This window comes from Leptinotarsa decemlineata, unplaced genomic scaffold, assembly GCF_025532065.1.
Source record: "Leptinotarsa decemlineata unplaced genomic scaffold, Ldec_3_MD MMD2_tig00001019_RagTag_RagTag, whole genome shotgun sequence".
Classification (NCBI taxonomy): Eukaryota; Metazoa; Arthropoda; class Insecta; order Coleoptera; family Chrysomelidae; genus Leptinotarsa; species Leptinotarsa decemlineata.
The window spans coordinates 3,480,001-3,500,726 of NW_027412557.1; the positions used below are offsets into that span (position 1 = coordinate 3,480,001).

The following is a 20,726-nucleotide window of genomic DNA, read 5'->3' on the forward strand; positions in this document are numbered from 1 at the left end:
ATTCCAATAATTTACTTTTAAACCCTCCTACAGTATTTTCCTCTTTAATGGCATTTGGTAAATTGTTAATTCCCGTAGTCCCTTGTAGAATAAGTTTTTCGTTCCGCCACCAGTGTGAGTTCTATATATATGAAAATTATTATAAGATCTTGTCTCATGTTCATGTATTTGATTATTAAAAATCAAAAATTCATTAAAATACGTTGGTTGGAGACTTGGTTATTTTAAATATAAAAACCATTGTTAAAAAAAATAATCGATTTGAAATCGACAGCCATTGTAGTATATTTAACATGTGATCAATGGAAGTATAACGACTGCATCTTAATATAATCCTCATGCCCCTATTTTGGAGTTTTTCAAATTGGGAAAGCCTATTTTGGTTTATTAAATGCATTAAAGTGGGACAGTACTCAAAATGAGGTTTAATAATTATACAATTATATGTTAATATTCTGGAGTTAATAGTCAAATTATTTGCTATCCTAGAAAAAAAATATATTTTTTTTTTAATTTTTTTTATAACGTATTCAGCATGACTATTCAAACTCAAAGTGTTACCTACAATAACTTTGTTGGTATCTATGGTTGGATGAATGAATTGATTTGAGCAATATACAAATTGGATTTCAAAAATGAAAATTCATTTCTATTTTGATAAACATTTCATATATTGTTTCTAGATTGGAACATTCGGTTGAAACAAGAAGGAGAGATTTGAACAAACTCCGTCAAAAGCAGCTGGAGCTGTGTAAATCATTGGGAAGGGAACCAAGGGTAATTGATGATAACCCTCTTCCATCTTCTGATGAAATACTGGACTTTCAAAACCACATTGAGAGATTAGAACAAGAAAAGTTTGACAGATTCGAAAAATTTTGTTTGATGAAAGAGGAAATATCCTTAATGACACGTGAATTGAATGTCTCTCCCTCAACAGAATTTGAGAAAAATGTTCTTTCCCAGGATGATTCTAAATTTATGGTTACAGATGAAAACATGAAAGATTTAGAATGTTTCCATAAGAGTATCAAACGCCAACTGGAAAATGTTAAAGAAGAAATTTCCCATTTGAGAAGTAATGTTGACCATTATTGGGATCTCTTAGAAATTTCCTTACAAGAAAGACAGGAATTTAGACAAAAGTATACCGGAAATTCAGTTGATGTATTAGATGCTTTGAGATTAGAAGTTAGACGTTGTGGAGATTTGAAGAAAGCCAATATCAAAGTAAGTTTTTTTTTGATTTTCTATGGGTTTACATATCTGCCGTGTATTGAAATCTTGAGAAACTTCAACCTTTATGTGCATAATACCAACATATTATGACCCAGTAAGGTTGCAATGAGTTTAAAAAGTTGAATGATTAATATAAAATAAAAACCAGATAATTTGCAACAAATTTTTCATTTTCAATTAATAAAATAGATGTTCAATGAAAAAATGTTTATTTTTTTTGTTACTGTCTGCTATAATGTAAATAAATATTTTAGACAATATACAGTTCTAAATAAAATATTCACAAAAAAATATATTTTTGATTTGTCTGGTTTTGCAACAGAGCCAAGTGTCTACCTGCGTTTGAAGGTAGAGCCATGTGAATTATCTAGTTATGAAACTAACCACGATACTATCATGCATATAAAATAAATTGGATTTTGGTGCTCATATCCCTTTGAGGTAAGACAAATAGTTGTTCAGTATGGATGTAAATATATAACAGTCATATGACTGGAGATGGGAATTGTTGTGAAATGCCCTCAGAGTAACATTATTGCGAAACAGAAAAACGCACATTATTCAAAAACAAGTTGCTGAGATTGTCAAGGTAAGCACAGTTCGGTTTAATTTGTAATATTTGCGTCTCTACTTATAAAAATCACGCAAAAGGACAACATTCAAATTCATACGGTAAGAAATACAGTCCACCCACATATAATGATACTTAACAAGCAGAATGCCAATATCAACAAATAATGTCGACTACATTGTTGCTTAATAGTTCACTTTGAGAAATTATTAAAGAAAAAGTACTCGCTCATAAAAGTTTTGTAAAAGTAAAATAAAAAGTGAAGTGTCGTGTATAAAAAACTCATACTTTACATTGTGACAGCTTTCTTGAAGTAAATGATAAAGTAAAAGTCTAGTATATGAATCAGCCGTTAATAATCATTCAAGTATACTCAAAAATTAACCACTTAATAATAAATTGCTGTCCGTTTTATGTTCAAGGTTAATAATACCAAACACCAATCAAGAAGGCTCCTTAGATTAAATTAATAAAGTCCTGTAAGCAATGAAGAATTTCTGTTTATAATTTTCTATGATCAAAGGTAACTTTGTCAATAATAAATTTTCTCATGACAATAAGAGTATTCATCCATGAGGCCTAAACATGAATAGAATTGCTTTATATAAACTGGAGTATTCACATAAAATATATAGAAGCTTTTTAATAAATGAAATTTTGTGAAAGCAATGGAGATAAAACTCATCATTCTACAAATATTTACAAAAATTCAAAATTATATACACTTATGTTTTGGATATCACAGATTAAAACTTGAAAATAAAAATTCGTCTAAACCATGAAATCTATGTTCTATTGAAAAAAATGTCAGAATGTTTCAGGAATTAATTTATTCAATTGATTCCTTATATATATATATATATATATATATATATATATATATATATATATATATATATATATATATATATTTTATTTTATTTTTTTAAATTTTTTATAGGTACAAAAAATATAATTGTTACATCTAATTTATTATAACATTAAAAACAACAGTACAAAAATAACATTTCAAAACGCTCAAAGGGGCGAACTTGTTTCCTCCTTTTCATAAAAGAGGATGTATGCATCTCCTCTCACAAGCGATTTTGGTGGAATTGGTGACACGTGTGAATCATTGTATTCGTGCCACGTGCCAGTATAAGGATGTCTGCAGAATGCTGTATAATGTCCGCTGTAGGTAAACCCACTGTGAATCGAAAGTGCATATAGATTATAATGACAAGGAGTCACATTTTCTGCTGCATGATTGTTCATATCTAATCTATCTAGAGAAAATTCGATGGCAACATTTAACTTGCCTCTAAATCTTTTGATTCGGGAAAATATTTTCAAATGAATGACTAAAATACGGGGAAACTTATGGAACGATAGAGACTTTGTGCATTTTTTTCTTTCCTTGCAACTTGAACACGTCGGTTTTTCATGTCGGTTTCATGTCTTGTAAAGAAATCCAAGCACTGTGATAAATTCAATTGGTCAGTTCTTTGTGGTATGGGGAGTGACAAATCTCAGAAAGGATCGAAGGTTACAGATGAGTCTCCACAATGTGTGCACTTCATCGTGGATTTTAATTGACCAAGGAAATTATCTATAATCTTAGAGTTATATGTACTCAAATAAATCAGCTAAGACTCTTGCGCTTTTCCGCTGTCGCTCAATTTTTCGTTAATCTCCGTTAAGGTCGGTTTAGGTTTCTCAATGATTCTATTAACGTTATCATGTAAACCTTCTAAAAGATAACGAAGGAACTCATGGGCGTCTTGATGCGCATGACCCATGAATCGAGGGGCAAAACTCTGAATCTGACTTTTTAAGGAGACTGTGTTCACTGCTCTATCAGATGAATCTTCTGACCACAATTCCTTGATAACTTCTGCGAAAGCTTTGATTAAAGCACCCTCCATATTAGAAATATTAGTATTGATATCTTTCATGTATTCATCCTTTTCCAAATATTCCAGTAACTATTTTTTATTTGATAAACATTGGATTGATTACACTCTTCATGAAACAGGTGTTGCCAATATTTTTCAACCCATTAAGCCCAAGGGTTTTGACTGAGGAATGTATTACTGATTCAATTGTGTTGTAGCTGTTGGTGATACGTTCGTTGTATTCAGAATGTTACTGAACATATTGACATTTAATCTCTACACAGAGGAATTGTTTTTAATGAGAACTCGAAAAAAAATCAGATTGTTCAGCGAAACATTATGAAAAACACCAAACTTTTCTAGCAGGTCTTGTCTTCATAATCTCCATTCATGTTTTATTGAGTATAGGTTTATTTAATTTCAGTTTATCTTTTGTATCAATTTCCAAATAACAATTATAATGGATAAAATTTCATATAGTACAATAAATATAAGTTACATTACAACAAAATAGAGAATTAAAAAATGTACTAAAACCAATAAATAATTAAATTCGATCAAAACTCAAAAAAGAATTTCAGTACGCTCCCAGACGCCGAACCTTACGTAAACGCTGCAACCTCATTTGACTATGGAGGCGTTATTTATGTTTTTCTCACTTTATTTTCTCAAATTTCTTTTCGAATAATCACATTACCATAATACTTCAGAAATTATCATGACGATATCATATGAATTTTAAGGTTTTTGTGGATAAACTCAGAAATGAATTGACTACAATTTGGGAGCAGTGTCACTGTTCAGAATCAGCGAAAGAAGACTTTTCGTACTATATTTCAGATTGTTACACTGAGGATTTATTGGAATTACATGAAATTGAATTGAAAAAATGGAAAGCCTATTATGAAGAAAACAAGTAAGTGAATTTTTTATTTATAGAAATTTGTATTTGCACATTTCTATACAGATTTTGTCAGTAATTTCAGGGATTATTTCTTTTATTATTTTGCGAAGAAAAGTTTCTATGAATATATGTTGAAAACTACTTATTGCGTTGACAGTCGGAAAACTACTGAAAATTAAAACATATTTTGGCTAAAATTCATACCATATGATGTCATTATTACATTGGGATTTAGCAACATGAAGTCATAAAATATCACGAATTTCAGTGAGAGATCATTTTTTTTTTATATGTGAAATTATTCAGAAAGCCTACCCACATGTATGCAAAAAGGTGAAGTGAAAGGAGATGACGAAGGCTAATCATTGTTTTGCAGTTTTCAAAGAAATATTTCAATAACGCTGAAATTGGTAAGTTTTCCATGTAAGTGAAAATGTTATTAATTCTCTTCCATATACTCTTATGTAGTTCGTTGTGTAATGTTCCTATGGAAGATATTTGTTTTATCTCCAACACGAATTGTTGGAGTACAATGGAGTACAGTGTTGATCAGTGTTCATATCAGGTTGTTTCAAAAGTTTTGTCTGTTTTAATGTCATGTGTTTTTCGTAGCTTCATATCTCAATAAATATTTATTTTACTGTGTCGTGGTATATACTGATAGATAGAGAATTTTGTACTCTACACATTGATGCTGTTCATTTTTTCCAAATTTTATGTTCTTACTTTTTTCAGTTTATATGATGAAGTTTAGCGGTTTTCGGGCAATTTTTCTCTTTGTTCAAATTAAACCAAAGCGTTGCCGACACAGCCCGACAAATTAACCAGGCATTTGGCAATGATAGTCTTGATGAACACTCTGTTCGACGTCGGTTTGCAATATTTTGTTTCGGAGATTTTAGCCACGAAGTTGTGTCCTAAAGTGGTCGATCTACAGTAATCCAGGATGAGGATTTGAGGACCCTGGTAGAGACTGACGATGCGTGGGATGACGCATGGTTCAAAACATATTGGAAAGGTCAAAAAGCTCAAAAAGTGAGTGTGTCATGATTAGAACGAATGGCAAAAATTGTCACGTTTCGAAGTCTGTTCTTTGCCTGCACAATCAAAACGATCCTTTTTTCGATCGGATTCTCACGTGTGGTGAAAAGTGGATCCTAGATGATAACAGGAGATATTTAGGACAGTGTTTGGACACCGATGAGCCGCCCAGGCAATTCCCATAGGTGAAAACCCATTAATAAAAGAACATAGTTACTGTTGGTAAGCGGCCGATGTGAATCACTATAAATTTCTGTAAACAGGCCAAACCATCACAGCAAATTCCTATTGTAAGGAAATCTACGAAAAAAGAAGAGGTCTGATCCTGCTCCACGATAACGCCCGTCCGCATGTTTCACAAATCATCGTCCGAAAAATAAACGAATTGAGCGTCGAATAGAATAGAATAGAAATTTATTCATCATTAAAAATTTTATATGTGTGGTACATACAGATATAAATCCTTTATCAGACTAGTCAGACAGAACATAAAGCAACTGTGCTTATCTATAGTTACAGTGTAAATATACATGTTAGCAGTTAAGTAGACATATTAAAAAGATGCAAGACTGATGATCAGCTTAAATTGGTTTAAATTGTAAAATCTATATTTTTGTACAATTAAAATGAAGTAATTATACAATAATACCTAGAGTTGTAGAAATTCTTCAGTAGAATAAAATGCATTTTTTGTAAGGTAGTCAAGTAAAGCACTTTGTAATTCAGTGAAACTACATATGTTTCCAAATAGCTCTATTATAGCAGAGGACACCCTGATAACTTGAGGATCCCTGACCAAGAGCCAGTCGAGAGTAGGGTACTCGCAGTTCATTACCATTCCGAGTGTTATGTTTATGTATCATGTTATTTTTATTGTAGCTTGATTAATTTTTCTTGATATTCATTGTTATGATGAAGATATACAGTGATGGCAATGTTAAGAGTGCCAGCCGACTACCATCTTTTCAAACACTTTGGAAACTTTCTCGCTAGTAGAAACTTCTCAAATCGGGACCAGGCAAAAACTGCCCTCGCCGGCTTCATCAAATCTCGATCATACATTTTTTTCCCTGACAAAATTTATCGACTTGTGTTACATTAGCAAAAGTGCACCGATTCAAATGACGCTAATTTCGATTAAATTGAACAAGTATTCACTGAAATATTACAGATTCGGAGATTTTCTCAAAGCTCTCGGTGTCAGAGTTACTGTAGGAACGAACCCGTTTTTTTCACCTTTTAGTCAGGGCTTGCGTATGCTTTCAGACACCTCATCAAAAATTAAAACGGTATCATGGGATCCATCAAGCATAACAGCCGAGCAGCTGAAGGAGTTTAGTGGACAAGGGTAGGGGCATAAGCAATAAACAGTCCCTTCAATGCTGATGTATTTCAAAGTTGTACTCAATAGTAAATAAGCTCATGTTGAATAATATCTTTTGTTTCTGTTTCTGTGTCTCGTAATTTACTGAACTCGTCGACTATCATATTATAAAATTTTTTTCTTCAGATAATCAATAAGTCTTGTGTGATTATTTTTCATTGAATTTGGTATTATACCTGTATTAATAAAAAATGATATCATTGATATTTCAAATACGACTGCTTTCACAATATTAACACTTATAACCTTAGGGTTCATTTGGATCTAGTTGTGGATAGATGAAACACTTGATACTTCTTAAAGAGTTAAAAGCCAATATACTGCCAATAGAATAAAATATTTTTTATTCAACATACAGAATAATATATATAATTGAATGATTATTTAGCTCATCAGGGTTCATCAATTTTTATATTATTTCCAAACTTTGTATTTGTTTATTACTATTATTAGGTGTGTTAACACTATGGCAATTTTATACCATTCCAAATCATCTTTGTGATGGCATCAATGTTATTTGTGATATTCAAATGTTTTCTTCCTGATAGTGGTTGTAACTAATTTTCTTAAATGACTGTAATTTTCAAAATTGTGTTGAATCGGGATTTTCTTGTAAAAATAGTTAGCAATTTTTTGCAATTTTCTTATCAAATCATGGTTTTGACTCATTTTTACATTTTAATGAATCTGTGAAGGAACATTTGTCAAAAATTTCTAATAACTTTTTATGAGCTTCCTTTGGGTTTCAAACACTTCACAATGTCGTTGAAATTTTTTTTTGCAATATTAAATAATTTCGTTGCAACCAAAAATAAGTACCTGAAATGTACTGTTTTGATACCTTAGTATTGCCTGATATAATAATATTCATATCTCCAAAAAAGAAACTGTCAAGTGTTTCATCCATATAATTTAAAAAATGGTTGTATATTCAATATTGGGTCTATGAAGCCACATACAATCAATTTGGAAATTCCTTTTATTACAATGTATGTTTTGTTACTTCAAATTCAAGAGTGGCTTTGATATTTTATGCACTTTAGAAAGGCAGTAAAATACTTCCTCATGCCAAAAGCATACTTCTGCAGGCATACTGTAATGAAAATTTCTGATCTCAATAAAACAGTTCTACCGTGTTATGCTATAATTTTTTTTAAGTGAGCTTTACATTTTGAATGTGTCATAACGATCTAACCCAACCTTACTAAGTTATAATGTACTGAACTCAGTTTCCCTTTCTTTAACCTTTATTTTATTAAAAATTATGTTACAATATGATTTCAATGCATAAATTTTATTTTATATTTTGAATTATATACTTACATTTGTACCTATACATATTTACGTTTAATTTTTATATATATGACACTTGGATTGTACCACAAGTTATTGCACTCATCCCTTTGTCATTAAGGACTATTTCTTGGGCAATAAAGCACAATTTTGATTTGATTGATAAAAATGGATTCCTGCTAAAAATTTCTGTATATTGAAACATGATTGTCAAGTTATAAAATAAATAAAATATATAGTAGATATGTTCTTCACACTTTTGTTTTATATTGATGAAAATTCTGAGAAACTTGCCCACTCAAATACTTTCATCTGTTTCATTGTTAGATTTGTATTCACATATATACCGAGAGGTGTTGAAAGAAACTTTGACAGGTTTGTTAATATGTTCCTTTACAAGTTAGACAGAACATAAATATGCTTCATTTATACTGAAATACCTACTCATTTCAGTTGTATTGCTCACAAATATCTCTATAACACTTATGATAACCATTAGATAAGCAAGACCTCAACAATAGATTTGCCTCAACGGGCAGATTTGAATTCTTCAAATTATTTTCTTAAATCTCTTATTTTCTTATCTATATTGTGCCATTGATGAATTAGAGCGATTTGTGAAGCAGAATGGTTGCTTGCAGTATTATTAGCACAACTCGAAAAAATTTTAATATGGAAGTTCATGAAAAAGGCTTTATTTGTGCATCTCAAAATGAAGTGTCTGTTTTGAGCAACTTCTTCACTACTGAAAAAGCCATTTCCATGAAATTTCAGTTTTTTGTTTTTTATTCATACAGAATATTGAATAGAATATCAAGAACAATGATAATCGTGCTCTCTTATTCCCCCTCATTCGTGTTTTTCGATTTTTCATCAGATTGCACCCTAGTTACAAAGGCACCTTTTTTGAGTACAAATGGATAACCTTTGGAAGAAAATTTATACCTTGTTGAAATTTTTTAAATTTCATTTTCCCTCAATTCCATGTTTTGTTTTGTACTTCTTACATCTATCTACATAAAATTAGCTACATAACCTCAGACTATGATATGTAGTTTTCATTTTCAGAAGTTTCCAAGATATCTAAGGAAAATTTACATTTTCACTTCAAATTCAACACCCCATATTTCTGAAACTAGTGGGTTTTGGACATATATTCATAGGAACGTACTTAAGAAACATCCTGTTAACCTGTTCATAGTTTAGATTCCCCCTCTTTTCAGGGAAATGATATTATTGTTGAATAAACATATGAAATTGTGGAACAAGATGATCGAACTTGAAGAATCAGCAACAGGCCCTGACCGCTACAATAACAGAGGAGGCAAATTATTGAAAGAAGAAAAAGAGAGGAACTTGCTGTCCAAACAAATTCCAAAAATTGAAGACACCTTAAGGGAGCTGGCTTATAAATATGAAAAACACCATGGCTACGAATTCAGAACTTTTAATAAGACAATTGAGGAGTATATTTATAACATGCATTCTGATAGAGAAAATGTAAGTTATATTCATTAAATTAATACTCCAGTGAGCCAATCAAATATAATGGTGTATAAATAAACAAAAACTTTTCGAATCTCATAACATAACATATCAAAAGTGATTAAATAGATTTGTTCTATAATAAGATTCTCTTCATCAATGTTGTAACGGATATCTATGAAATAAAAAAAAAAAAATTGGTGGGGTGGGATGCTATTTCCTTAAAATTCTGATAACTCTTCCCGACAGGGCTTTGAATACGTTGGCAGAGGCAATAAATTCCTCATTCTCCAAAGGTATGATTCCCATAGTGTCTGAAAATTGCAACAATCATTCCTCTACATAAAGGAGGCGATCTTGACAACCTAGCTAATTTTCGGCCAATTGGCTTGCTACCAGTCTTGTCTAAAGTTATAGAAAAACTGATAAAAAACAAGTAATATCCTTCTTCGAGAAAAACAATGTAATTTATTCCAGTTTGGCCTTCAGTCTTCAAAAAGTACACAAGGTGCAATATTTTCACTCCTGGAAAACCTTTTCACCAATCTTAATGAAAGAGAATCTGTGGCGGCCATGTTTTGTGACATATGTAAGGCCATTATGTAGACCACATGCTATTTTTTCGCAAGCTAGAAGTTTACGGATTTGATATTTCGGTTTGATACTTTCCTCATCGGCGGCAGAATGTTCTATTAGATGGAATTTCATCAGAAGAACGTTTCATTGGCAGTGGAGTCCCACAAGGTTCCGTTTTGGGACTGGTGTTGTTTCTCATTTAGGTCAATGTCTTAGTCCATGTTGACATAAATGGTGAATTCACCTCAAATTTACTTATCAAATCATCGTCGACATAAGCAGGGTTAAAGAGTGATGCGATTCCAATCTTTTATCATTCAACATCGACAAAACAAATGTGGTTACATTTAGATGTAACATAGGAAAAGTACATTTGGAAAATGTAAAAATTGAAGATTTGGAGAAAAACAAATTTTTAGGGCTCTACATTGATGAATATTTAAAATTTAATTCCCATGTCGACTACTTATGTAAAAGATTAGCAGCAGTGAGAGTTGTTGCAGAGCTAGATACTACTATTATAAGATCAGTTTATTTTGCAGAAATTGGGTCCTATTTACATTATGGAATTTGTTTCTGGGGAAATTGTACACAATTTCGTTTCAATATAGTATCCTCTCTACAAAAAAGATTCATCAGATATTTATGCAAGGATTCATTCCGTTCTTTATTCGTGAATCAAAAAATTTTGACCTCAGTATGTCTTTTTATTTTGGAAACAGTATGTCTTATCCAGAAAAATATAAAAATCAATTTAATACCACCTCAACTTGTAATACACGTCAGTCTTACTTCATTTCCCTTCCAACACCTCTAGACATTACACAAAATTCTATTTTCAATAGCAAGAAGTTATTTAATCACCTTCTCATCAATTTAAGGCGAATACACAATGAAGAGACATTCAGAAACAAATTGAAAGAATTCTTTGTTGGGAGGCCCTAATATAGTGTGGATGAATTCTACCAAGGCTCTATTGAGTAGCTTTGTGTAAACAAGTTATTGAAATCAACATGAAATGGCTATCAATGTTCATTACGTAGCATTATATATTTACATTTACTGTTCAGCTGGGCTCAATACTGTTCTGTCCGTATACGGTGCCCTTGTCTCTAAGCATTATTTTATAGTTTGTATTTGTTGATTTAATGTCCCATATACACGTTTTATTTTACTAGACTTTGCTTATAATAAAGCATATTTTGATTTCGCCATGTAGCAGAGGCGGAGATGGAAGTATGAAAGTTGTCCTCTAAGAAAGTGGAGGTTACAGGAGGAGGTGGTGGATAAAAAAGTAAAACCGTTTATTAAATAAAATAAATACTTATTGGAAATCTGAATTAATTATGCGTACCTAGATGATTTTTGAATTTTTCATTTTCAACAATTTTAAAAATAAATCTAATAAGGACAAACCTAAAAGTTGGCTCCATAAAGTTACAGCATAATATTAACTATATTATTAGTCATTAAATTTTCATATACATTTTACCTATAAATAAAATGAAAGATTTGATTTTTTTATATACTTAGCTTTCCTAAAGTGGCCAACCTTTCTGAAAGTAATTCCTTATCATTCTCAAAACCTAAAAAATTATTAGTGAAAAATACCTTGGTTGGAAACATGTATATTTACTTTCCAAAACATTTATAATTTCAAAAAAACTATGTATACAGAGAAGTTTCAATCAATTATTGTTAAAATTTATACATATGCCAAGTTACTGACTAATAGACCTAATAAAAGTTTTGCATCTTTGCAGACATTGCATACGTTCGTTTTATACGGAAGCTTCACACTTGCGAAGGCAAGGTTCCGTTACAGCACTGTTCATTCATTTTCAAATTTATTTTACCTACATTGTGATGTTCGAATATGATTCTGATTACAGGCAAGAAAAGAAAAGCTAAGTGCCAGAAAGATACAACGAGAGCAACCAATGCTCACATTAACACCTGCAAAATCAGCACTCTGCCTATTTCCTGGATCAATAACTCCAAGTACAATGTGCACATCCAAAAGAAAGCTCTTTGATAATCCCTCTACAGATATAAGGAAAAAAATCAAGACAAGTTCTAGGCTTGTAGCAACTGAACCCAAGAAGAACAAAAGTAAGGCTTATAGTAAGTTAAATCAATAATCATTAACTCATAATATTCAGTGTGTCCCCAAATTCATGGTCAAACTATTGCTATATTTCTCATTATAAGGGATATGAAATTGATTAAATGGGAAATATTTTAGAAAATTTTGTTTCCTTTCAAAACAGGATTTTGTAGAACAGATATTTTTCTTAGTTTTTATCATAAAAATGAACAGTTCAATGCAACAATTCCTTTAATTTTCAATATTTTCAAATCCCGTTAAAACATTCACATAGCAATTTTTATTGATTGTTCTGATTTTTTACAAATGCAATTATTCAGTACCACTGATATGGTTCTCTTTTTTTACTTGACAATGTTTTAGAAAGAACCAGCAATTTTGAAAAAAAAAATAGGAAAGTTAGAATTGTGTCATCTGGCAACAATGCTTAACTAAAAAAGATTTCTTTCAATCGCACTAGCCTATCAACATTTGTCCTGGTGAAATCAGATATTGTTTTATCACTTGATGTTTTATTTTCGTGGTCTTCCAATAGGAAATAGTGGTTTTATAAAATTTCAAGTGGAAATCTCACATTAAAGGGTTTTTTAAAACCAATATTATTATACAGGACATTCTAACAAAAACTTGAACTCCCCTGTGTGTCATAAACGGACATGTAATTAAAAATTTCAAAGAACATGAAAACTTTTATTTTTCGGGGGACTAATTCTGATATGAAAATCATACCCGAAATTTCACCCCCCTGCGGTCAGCAACTAACCCCTATTTTTTTCAATGGCATGGGGGTCGAGTGATACATAATTTGAAACGTCTTTTATCCCTCTGTTACCTCTGTAATTTTGTTCGAAATTAGTTCATTTGTTATTGAGAAAAAAATGTTGATTTTTTTTTCTTTTAAACAAAAAATTCGCTGTCGTTCATTTTAATGAGGAATACATTAACAAATAATATCAGTGGAAACAAAATCAACGGATAAATTGTTCAAAATGACCTCCATCTAGTTCCATACAATAATACAGTCTACTCTCGAAAGCGTTCCTTACATTTGTTCAAGATGCCCGGAGTCAGTAATCGACATTCCCGAACAATTGTCTGTCGCAGGTCTTTTAGATTTGTCTAGAAGTACATCGGTGTGAGATCAGGTTATCTAGCTGGCCACATCACTGGAGTGGCCAGCTCCATCCAGCACCATGGTGAGGATGCACCGTCCTGCTGGAATGTTATTTAATTTTCTACAAAATTGTCATCATTTTACAAAATTTGTGTAACCATTGGATCTACACACTCTTGTAATAGATTTAAGTATGTGTCTCCATTGAGATTACCTTCAACAAAGAATGGTCCAACAGTACGACTACCAAGAATGCCATCCCAGACATTCAATTTTTGTGGAGTTTGTGAATGTGTTTCCATCACCAAATGAGGATTCTAATATCGTTCCAGTAATGGCAATTATGTTTATCCACTTCACTATTCAACATGAAAAAACTTTTGTCTGAAAAATATGTATTGCATAATAGGTTTGGGTTGTTAGCCAATTTCTCGCTGAACACCTCACAAAACTGAAGTCGACGATCAGGATCATCTTTGTTTAACTCCTGAACTAGCCTCATTTTGAAAAGACGGAATTTGTGGGCTTTCAAAATCTCAAAAATACTAGTAGCTGATACACCAGATGCTCTAGCTACTTGTCTGATAGATTGTCGATTATCCATTTGTACATGTCCTAAAACTGCAACTACAACTCCATCATTTCTGACAGGACTTCATGTTTTCTGTTCTGAACAGAACCTGAAGTGAGAAACTCATCCATTAATTGTTTAACGTATTGATGGCTCACGTGGTCTAGTCTAGATGATTCGTATTATAAATTCTTGCAGCAGCTTTACCACATTCATCCTTTCGATAGTAGGTTGCAACTATTTCTATTCTTTCTTCAGTAGAATAAACCATGATGGAACACGGTGAACAAGGATGACTGAATAATAATTCGTGAAGAAGTGACAGTGGCCAACTATCTACTTTTTGTTCTTCGACAACTAGATTCAACAGAAACTACCAGTGCAGAAAAAACTAAGTGTCGTCCATTTTAAAACGTTTACTACTAATTTAATAAATTTTACAAATCTAGACCTGCGACAGAGAATTGTTCGGGAATGCCTATTTCTGACTCCGGACATCTTTCATAATGTAAGGAACACTTTCGAAAGTAGACTGTATTATTGTATGGAACTAGATGAAGGTCATTTTGAACACTTTATCTGTTGATTGTGTTGCCATTGATATTAATTTTGTTGATTTCCTCAATGAAATGAGTGACAGTGAATTTTCTGTTTTTACTTAAATAAAACATTCAACATTTAATTTCTCAATAACGGATGAACCAATTTCGAAAAAAATTACAGAAGTAATAGAGGGACAAACGACCTTTCAAATGATGTATCACTCGACCCCCCATTCCATTGAACAAAAAAGGAGGGACTAGTTGATGACCTCAGGGGGTGAAGTTTCGGGTATGATTTCCATGTCAGAATTAGTCCCCTTAGAAACAAAAATTGAGTTGTTCTTTGAAATTTTAGATTACACGTCCGTTTCCTGACTTATAGGGGGAGGGTGAAGTTTTCGTTGGAACGCTCTGTATATCGATTTATGTTTACGGGCGTATGTAAATGTTAATGGTATCTCCTTTTGTTACTAATTTTTTTCAATTCAATGTATACTAGGATATTTCCTATTCAATAAAGATTCGTTCATTCTTTCATATATTTAATTAGTACACAAATACCCAAAATATTGAAAGCAGAAGAGAAAGAAACAAAACATCATCATCACTTCAAATTACATTAACTCATATTTTAAATATTGTATTTGGTACTTGCTCAACACAGTCCTAGTGACAAGTCAAAGACTTTCAATTTATTGAACAAAATGCCCCAGAATTGTAAAAACTTCGAAATAGTACACTTATTTCTCAAGTAACACTAAATTATTTTGAAATATTGTAAACTAAGGAAGTTATTGTAGTTTAGAAAATGCACGTGTGCATTTTATATTTCTCAAAATAAGTAAGATAGTAAAAGTGAGGGCACCAATTTGGGACACACTGTGCATAGACATACATGTATTAGGTTACAAACTAAAACAGTTACATACCATACTTCACCTGTGAGTAAGATGTCTTGTCCAGTAGATAGTCTCTTAATGTTTTTCTGAACGTTGCTATATTCTATATACAGGGTGTAACAGAATAAGTGTAAAACATTCAAGGAGGTGATTTCTCATCGAGAAAAAGATAGGATCTTTCATATAAAGAAAATTCATTGGTGCATCCCTTGTTAAGATGCAGCCCCTTAAAGGGGGTACATAAAATTTGTATAACAATGTTTTTCACAAGCACTGAAAAGTTACAATATTGAAATTAACCTGACGTTTTGTACTACCAAAAAGGCACTTAGCCAGTAATTTATTTGGGTTACCCCATGGTTGTAAGGAGTGGAAAACGCAACCCCTAAAATTTATTTCCAATGTAACTTTTTGTCTTATTATTTGTTTACCATTTAAAAATTTATTTCCGATAGCCTGTTTCATTCTTAACAAAAAATGTCTTGGGTTTTTTGCCCAAAATAAACCAGTTCGCAGCAAAACATTATTTTACGAACAACTACAGAGATACATCATCATAAATGCGAACTGGATTTATTGTTATTTTGTAGTTAGTACCTGCATTAAACGATTAAAGGGTAATAAACAAAACTAATTTATTAATAACAAAACACACAACATGTAGAAATCATAGTAAATGTTCAATATGTCTACCTTCAGACATTACGCATGCGTCTAGACGTCGGCGCATTGAGCCACTTATTCGCTCAAATATTCCTGGAGTCTCTCTGTTTACCCTGCACGCATCGATGATGCGGTTTCTCAAGTCCTCTGTGTCGCGAACAGGAGTATGATAAACCAAATGCTGTAAATGACCCCAAATAGAGAAATCGAGAGGATTGAGATCCGGGAATCTAGCGGGCCAGTTCTGTGGTCCTCCTCAACCTATCCACTGATTTGCATATGTTTCAGTTAAATGCTGACGTGCAAGTCATGTAGACTAAAATGGGCGGGATCCCCATCATGCATAAAAAACATATCCATTCCGACGCCCAAATGAACTTCCTCCAGCAGTACTGGATGCACTTCTCTTAAAAATTGAACGTATGCCTCACCATTTAATCGAGGAGGTAAAAAATGAGGCCCACTTAAATCATTCCCAATAACTCCGAGCCACACATGCAAGTGTGAAGAAGTACGACTTGAAGCTTATTTCTACTTCAAGTTTTATAGTTATGAATATCTTTTTTCTCTATCTTGGTCATGCTTTTATATATTGAATCGACAATCTGAAGATGAATAAAATGAGACAGCAATTTCATGATTGGTACTGAATGAAAAGGTCTTCTAAACTCGCATATTTCCAGAGCCGTCATTAGTAAATGCGACGCCTGGAGCAAAAAATTAAATTTTTTTGGGGCATTTTCAAGAAAGTCGTCTCCCCTGAAAATTCTTCAAAATTCTCTCACAAAAAAGTGTTTTTAGCATTTTAGATGAAGTCATTTCATATTTTGATGTATACAAGTTTTCAATCTGTGTAAAGAATTAAGAGAAAGAAATATGATTATACTATAAATAATTATTTTTTGGGAAAGAAAGTTACTTGGATAGAATCTTTGGATAAAATTACTTTTTTGAAATTGATTGCTTCCTTCCTTTCTTTGGAAGATTCACACATGTTTTTGTATTAAGATGGAGAAGTAGAAAGCCAAAACCTTTCTTTCCCAAAAGAAATAAACCTCTCCTAAAAATATACCCCTTTCAATTTATATAAAAAATTAATTATAAATAATGATTTAGATTTGAAAAGAAATAAATAAATTCACATAAGAAATTGATTTTTTATTGCTTATGTAATTAATAATAAATCGTAGAACCATAAATAAGCATGTATTATTATTTGTTTAGTATTCTTAAGTGGAAATAATATTTCCACCATAGATTTTTGTATTGTATCTTTAGTGAAGACAATAAACATTATCGAAAATTCTTTAATTTACAAATATTTTCAAACCTCAGGTATTCTAAAATTTGAAGAAAATTTTCAAAAATATTTTAATTTTCATGCAGTCATTGTTCATTGTGATTCTGGCGTTGAATTTGGACATTATTACGCTTTGGTCAAAGACGAAATGGACTGGATTAAGTTTGACGATAGTCGTGTCACGAAGTGTTCTGGCGATGTATTGAATCTATTGGAGCCTCTGGAGACACCCTACATTTTGTTTTATTAGAAACAGGACATTGGCAGATCAAGATCTTCAGATGATGTGGTGATGCAGGTTTTTCTAGGCTTTCCTGCAGCAGAAAATGCAAATGCGCCACTGTAATCAATGAAATCACCTCAGAGCGCCAATTAATTTTTATTGTTGTTTTTATTTTTATCGTTGTTTTTGACACACATTTGTTTTTGCTGTGGAGAAAATTTATTTTCGATGGCGTTAATCATATAATTAAATCGACAGATATTTGATTTTGATTATTCAGAAGAACATCAAACATTTTTCTAAAAGTTTCAGTTATCCAATTGTTAGTTTTTCAAAAGATATACAATGATTTATTTTTAATTCAACTGGTATTTTATCATAAATAAATTGGAAATTTCTTTGGTTAATTTTTTCATTAATTATATTCTTTGCAGTTATTTTAGTTTCATAAAGTGTCATGTGTATGATCTTTAAATTATATATTTTGCCCAATTTCAAAAAAGGACATTATTCTATGAATATATTATTAATTTATGATTTGTTTTACTTTCATGGAAGATTATTTAGTTGAATATTTTCAATCTATATTATATATTATTTTCAAAAATCTTTTTTGTATGATTTCTAATTTATTCAAATGTTTTTTCCATAATCTTATTTTATAATATAAATGAATAATTTATGAATGAAATTCCTAAACACTTGCAATAGGGTTTTTGTAAAATCAATAGAGATAAACTTTGTTGTTTGATTTCTCTTGCAGAAGGTATCATCCCTAAAATTATCCTCAGTACAACAAGTCAGTCGAAACGTCTTTCAACTGAAAGAAAAAAACGAATTGAGAAAATAAGAAGGCAAAGTGTTTTGAAACAAAGAAACAATAACCTTCGTCACGAAAATGTATCCTCGACGGAGAGTGAATATATGAATTTTGAGGTGAGTTGGAATTGAAGATGAGTTGAATATACTGCATGATAGTTAAATACTTGTAACGAATGCTTGTGGTACTGTGGTAACACTAGTTCTGATCTTCAAGTTAAACCTCAACAATTCAAACTCATCAACTAATCCAGAGTTGAATAAACTTTTAGAATTTATCAGTTGGCACTCGAGTATATTGATTTGATATTGTATTCAAAGTAATTGTCATTGTTTACTTAATTGCAGTTTCTGTGATACAATATTTAGTATGAGATCTTCGACACACAATTGGTTAACTGTTATAAAAATCTCAAAAACTGCCAGGAACTTTCTGTTCGAAGATTTCTACAACAATAATAAGAAGGGATATATTTCTAGGAGATATCAATTTTTGGGAAAAAAAGATTTTGGCTTTCTACTTCTCCATCTTTATACAAAAAATGTGGGAATCTTCCCAAGAAAGGAAGGAAGAATTCATTTTAAAATAAACTTTCTACAAAGATGTATAGATCATACAAAGAAGTAACTTTCAGACAAAAACTGGAAGATTAAACCCTCTCGAAACAACTACTTCCATATAAATATTGAATTATATGAAATGAAAATACTTTTGAAACAACTACTTTTATGTGAACATTGAATTATATAAGAACACTTTCCTATTCAGTTTGTATTCCAAACATTTGCTATAAAATTGAATATCAGATATCATTCACAGGATTGCTACACATGAAAGAGAAATGATTTCACTTACATGGGACACTGTCATCCTCAATGGTGGGAATCGATGTTTAATAAGAAATTTAGAATATTTTAAATTTCAGTGTTTTGGCAGTATTAAAGTTTACTACCTATAATTTTTCTTTATTATTAAAAAGTTTTATTTGTAACCCGTTGAATCATCATGACAGCAAGTCATAACTGGAAGATATTATTTATAATATGTGGTTTCATTTCTCTCTAAATATACAGGGTGATTCAAAAGTGTTTTGTCAAACTTCAGGAGGTGATTCCTCACAATATTCTAATATGAATTGTCCAAATAAATAAATGTCCGGAAACGCTTCGTTTCCAAGATACAGGATGTTGAAGTTTTATTTTCTTTTTTTTCAAATAACTTTTGAAATACTGAACTAAATTAAACGAAACTTGGTAATAGGAGGTTTTTAAGGTGTCGAAATTCGAACCTGATGTTCTTATTGCTCTTACTCGTAGGGGGCGCCACCTACCCGTATTTTTCTTTTTTAAAGATTCATAACTTTTTTGGGCGTACTTCTAGCACATTTTTTAGAAAAAAAATCTATTCCTCTATCATATCTACGTAAATAAGCTACCCTTGTTACTAGTCGCTGTAAGCAACCGTTTTCTAAATAAGTCGATTATTTGATAATCGATGCATGTTGAAGTTATTACGAATATTTTCCTTTTTTCACAAGAATGCTTTGGAAATAAATTTGACGTTTGTGAGTAGTTTTGGTAATTGCATATTTTGTGGCAGTTAGACGTTTTGTTGAAGTTTCCGTAAGTATAAGTAGAAAACACCTATTTTGAAAAAATGGATTATTTAAACAATAATGCTCATTTAGCCGATATGCATTTCGTTTATGGCCTTGCGGATGGCAATGCGCGCGAAGCAAGACGTATTTACCAGGAGCGATTTCCTAATCGAGTACTGCCTTCCACTCCAACATTTGCTAGTCTCCACCGTCGTTTGGCAGAAACAGATGGCTTTAAGAGGGCAGCTGATATTATTGAAAGACCACGAGCAGTCCGAACCCCAGAATTGGAAGAAGCTGTTTTGAACGTTATCGAGGAGAATCCAGAAGCAAGCACAAGAGTAATTGCAGAAGCGGTCAATTCTACTCAGTCCACAGTTTGGAGAATTATCCACGATCAACAGTTTTATCCATACCATATTCAAAGGGTACAAGCTCTTTTGCCACGAGACTTTCCCCAACGCATTACTATGTGTCAATGGTTTTTGAGAAAATTGGTTGGAAATCTTCAATATTTAAAATA

The 20,726-nt window shown here is 31.7% G+C and overlaps 1 protein-coding gene across 4 annotated transcripts in view; it reads left to right on the forward strand.

Moving 5' to 3' along the window:
• The window catches only part of LOC111504164 (protein regulator of cytokinesis 1), a 40,986-nt gene that overhangs the window by 9,441 nt on the left and 10,819 nt on the right, over positions 1 to 20,726 (forward strand). Inside the window, exons 3-7 of one of the 4 annotated variants that reach the window (XM_074175342.1) lie at positions 684 to 1,230; positions 4,428 to 4,600; positions 9,530 to 9,806; positions 12,260 to 12,491; positions 18,550 to 18,722. In XM_074175342.1, the coding sequence (XP_074031443.1) occupies positions 684 to 1,230; positions 4,428 to 4,600; positions 9,530 to 9,806; positions 12,260 to 12,491; positions 18,550 to 18,722 (1,402 nt within the window). The remainder of the gene's footprint in view (positions 1 to 683; positions 1,231 to 4,427; positions 4,601 to 9,529; positions 9,807 to 12,259; positions 12,492 to 18,549; positions 18,723 to 20,726) is intronic. The other 3 variants (XM_074175343.1, XM_074175344.1, XM_023158664.2) reach the window with 3 other exon arrangements.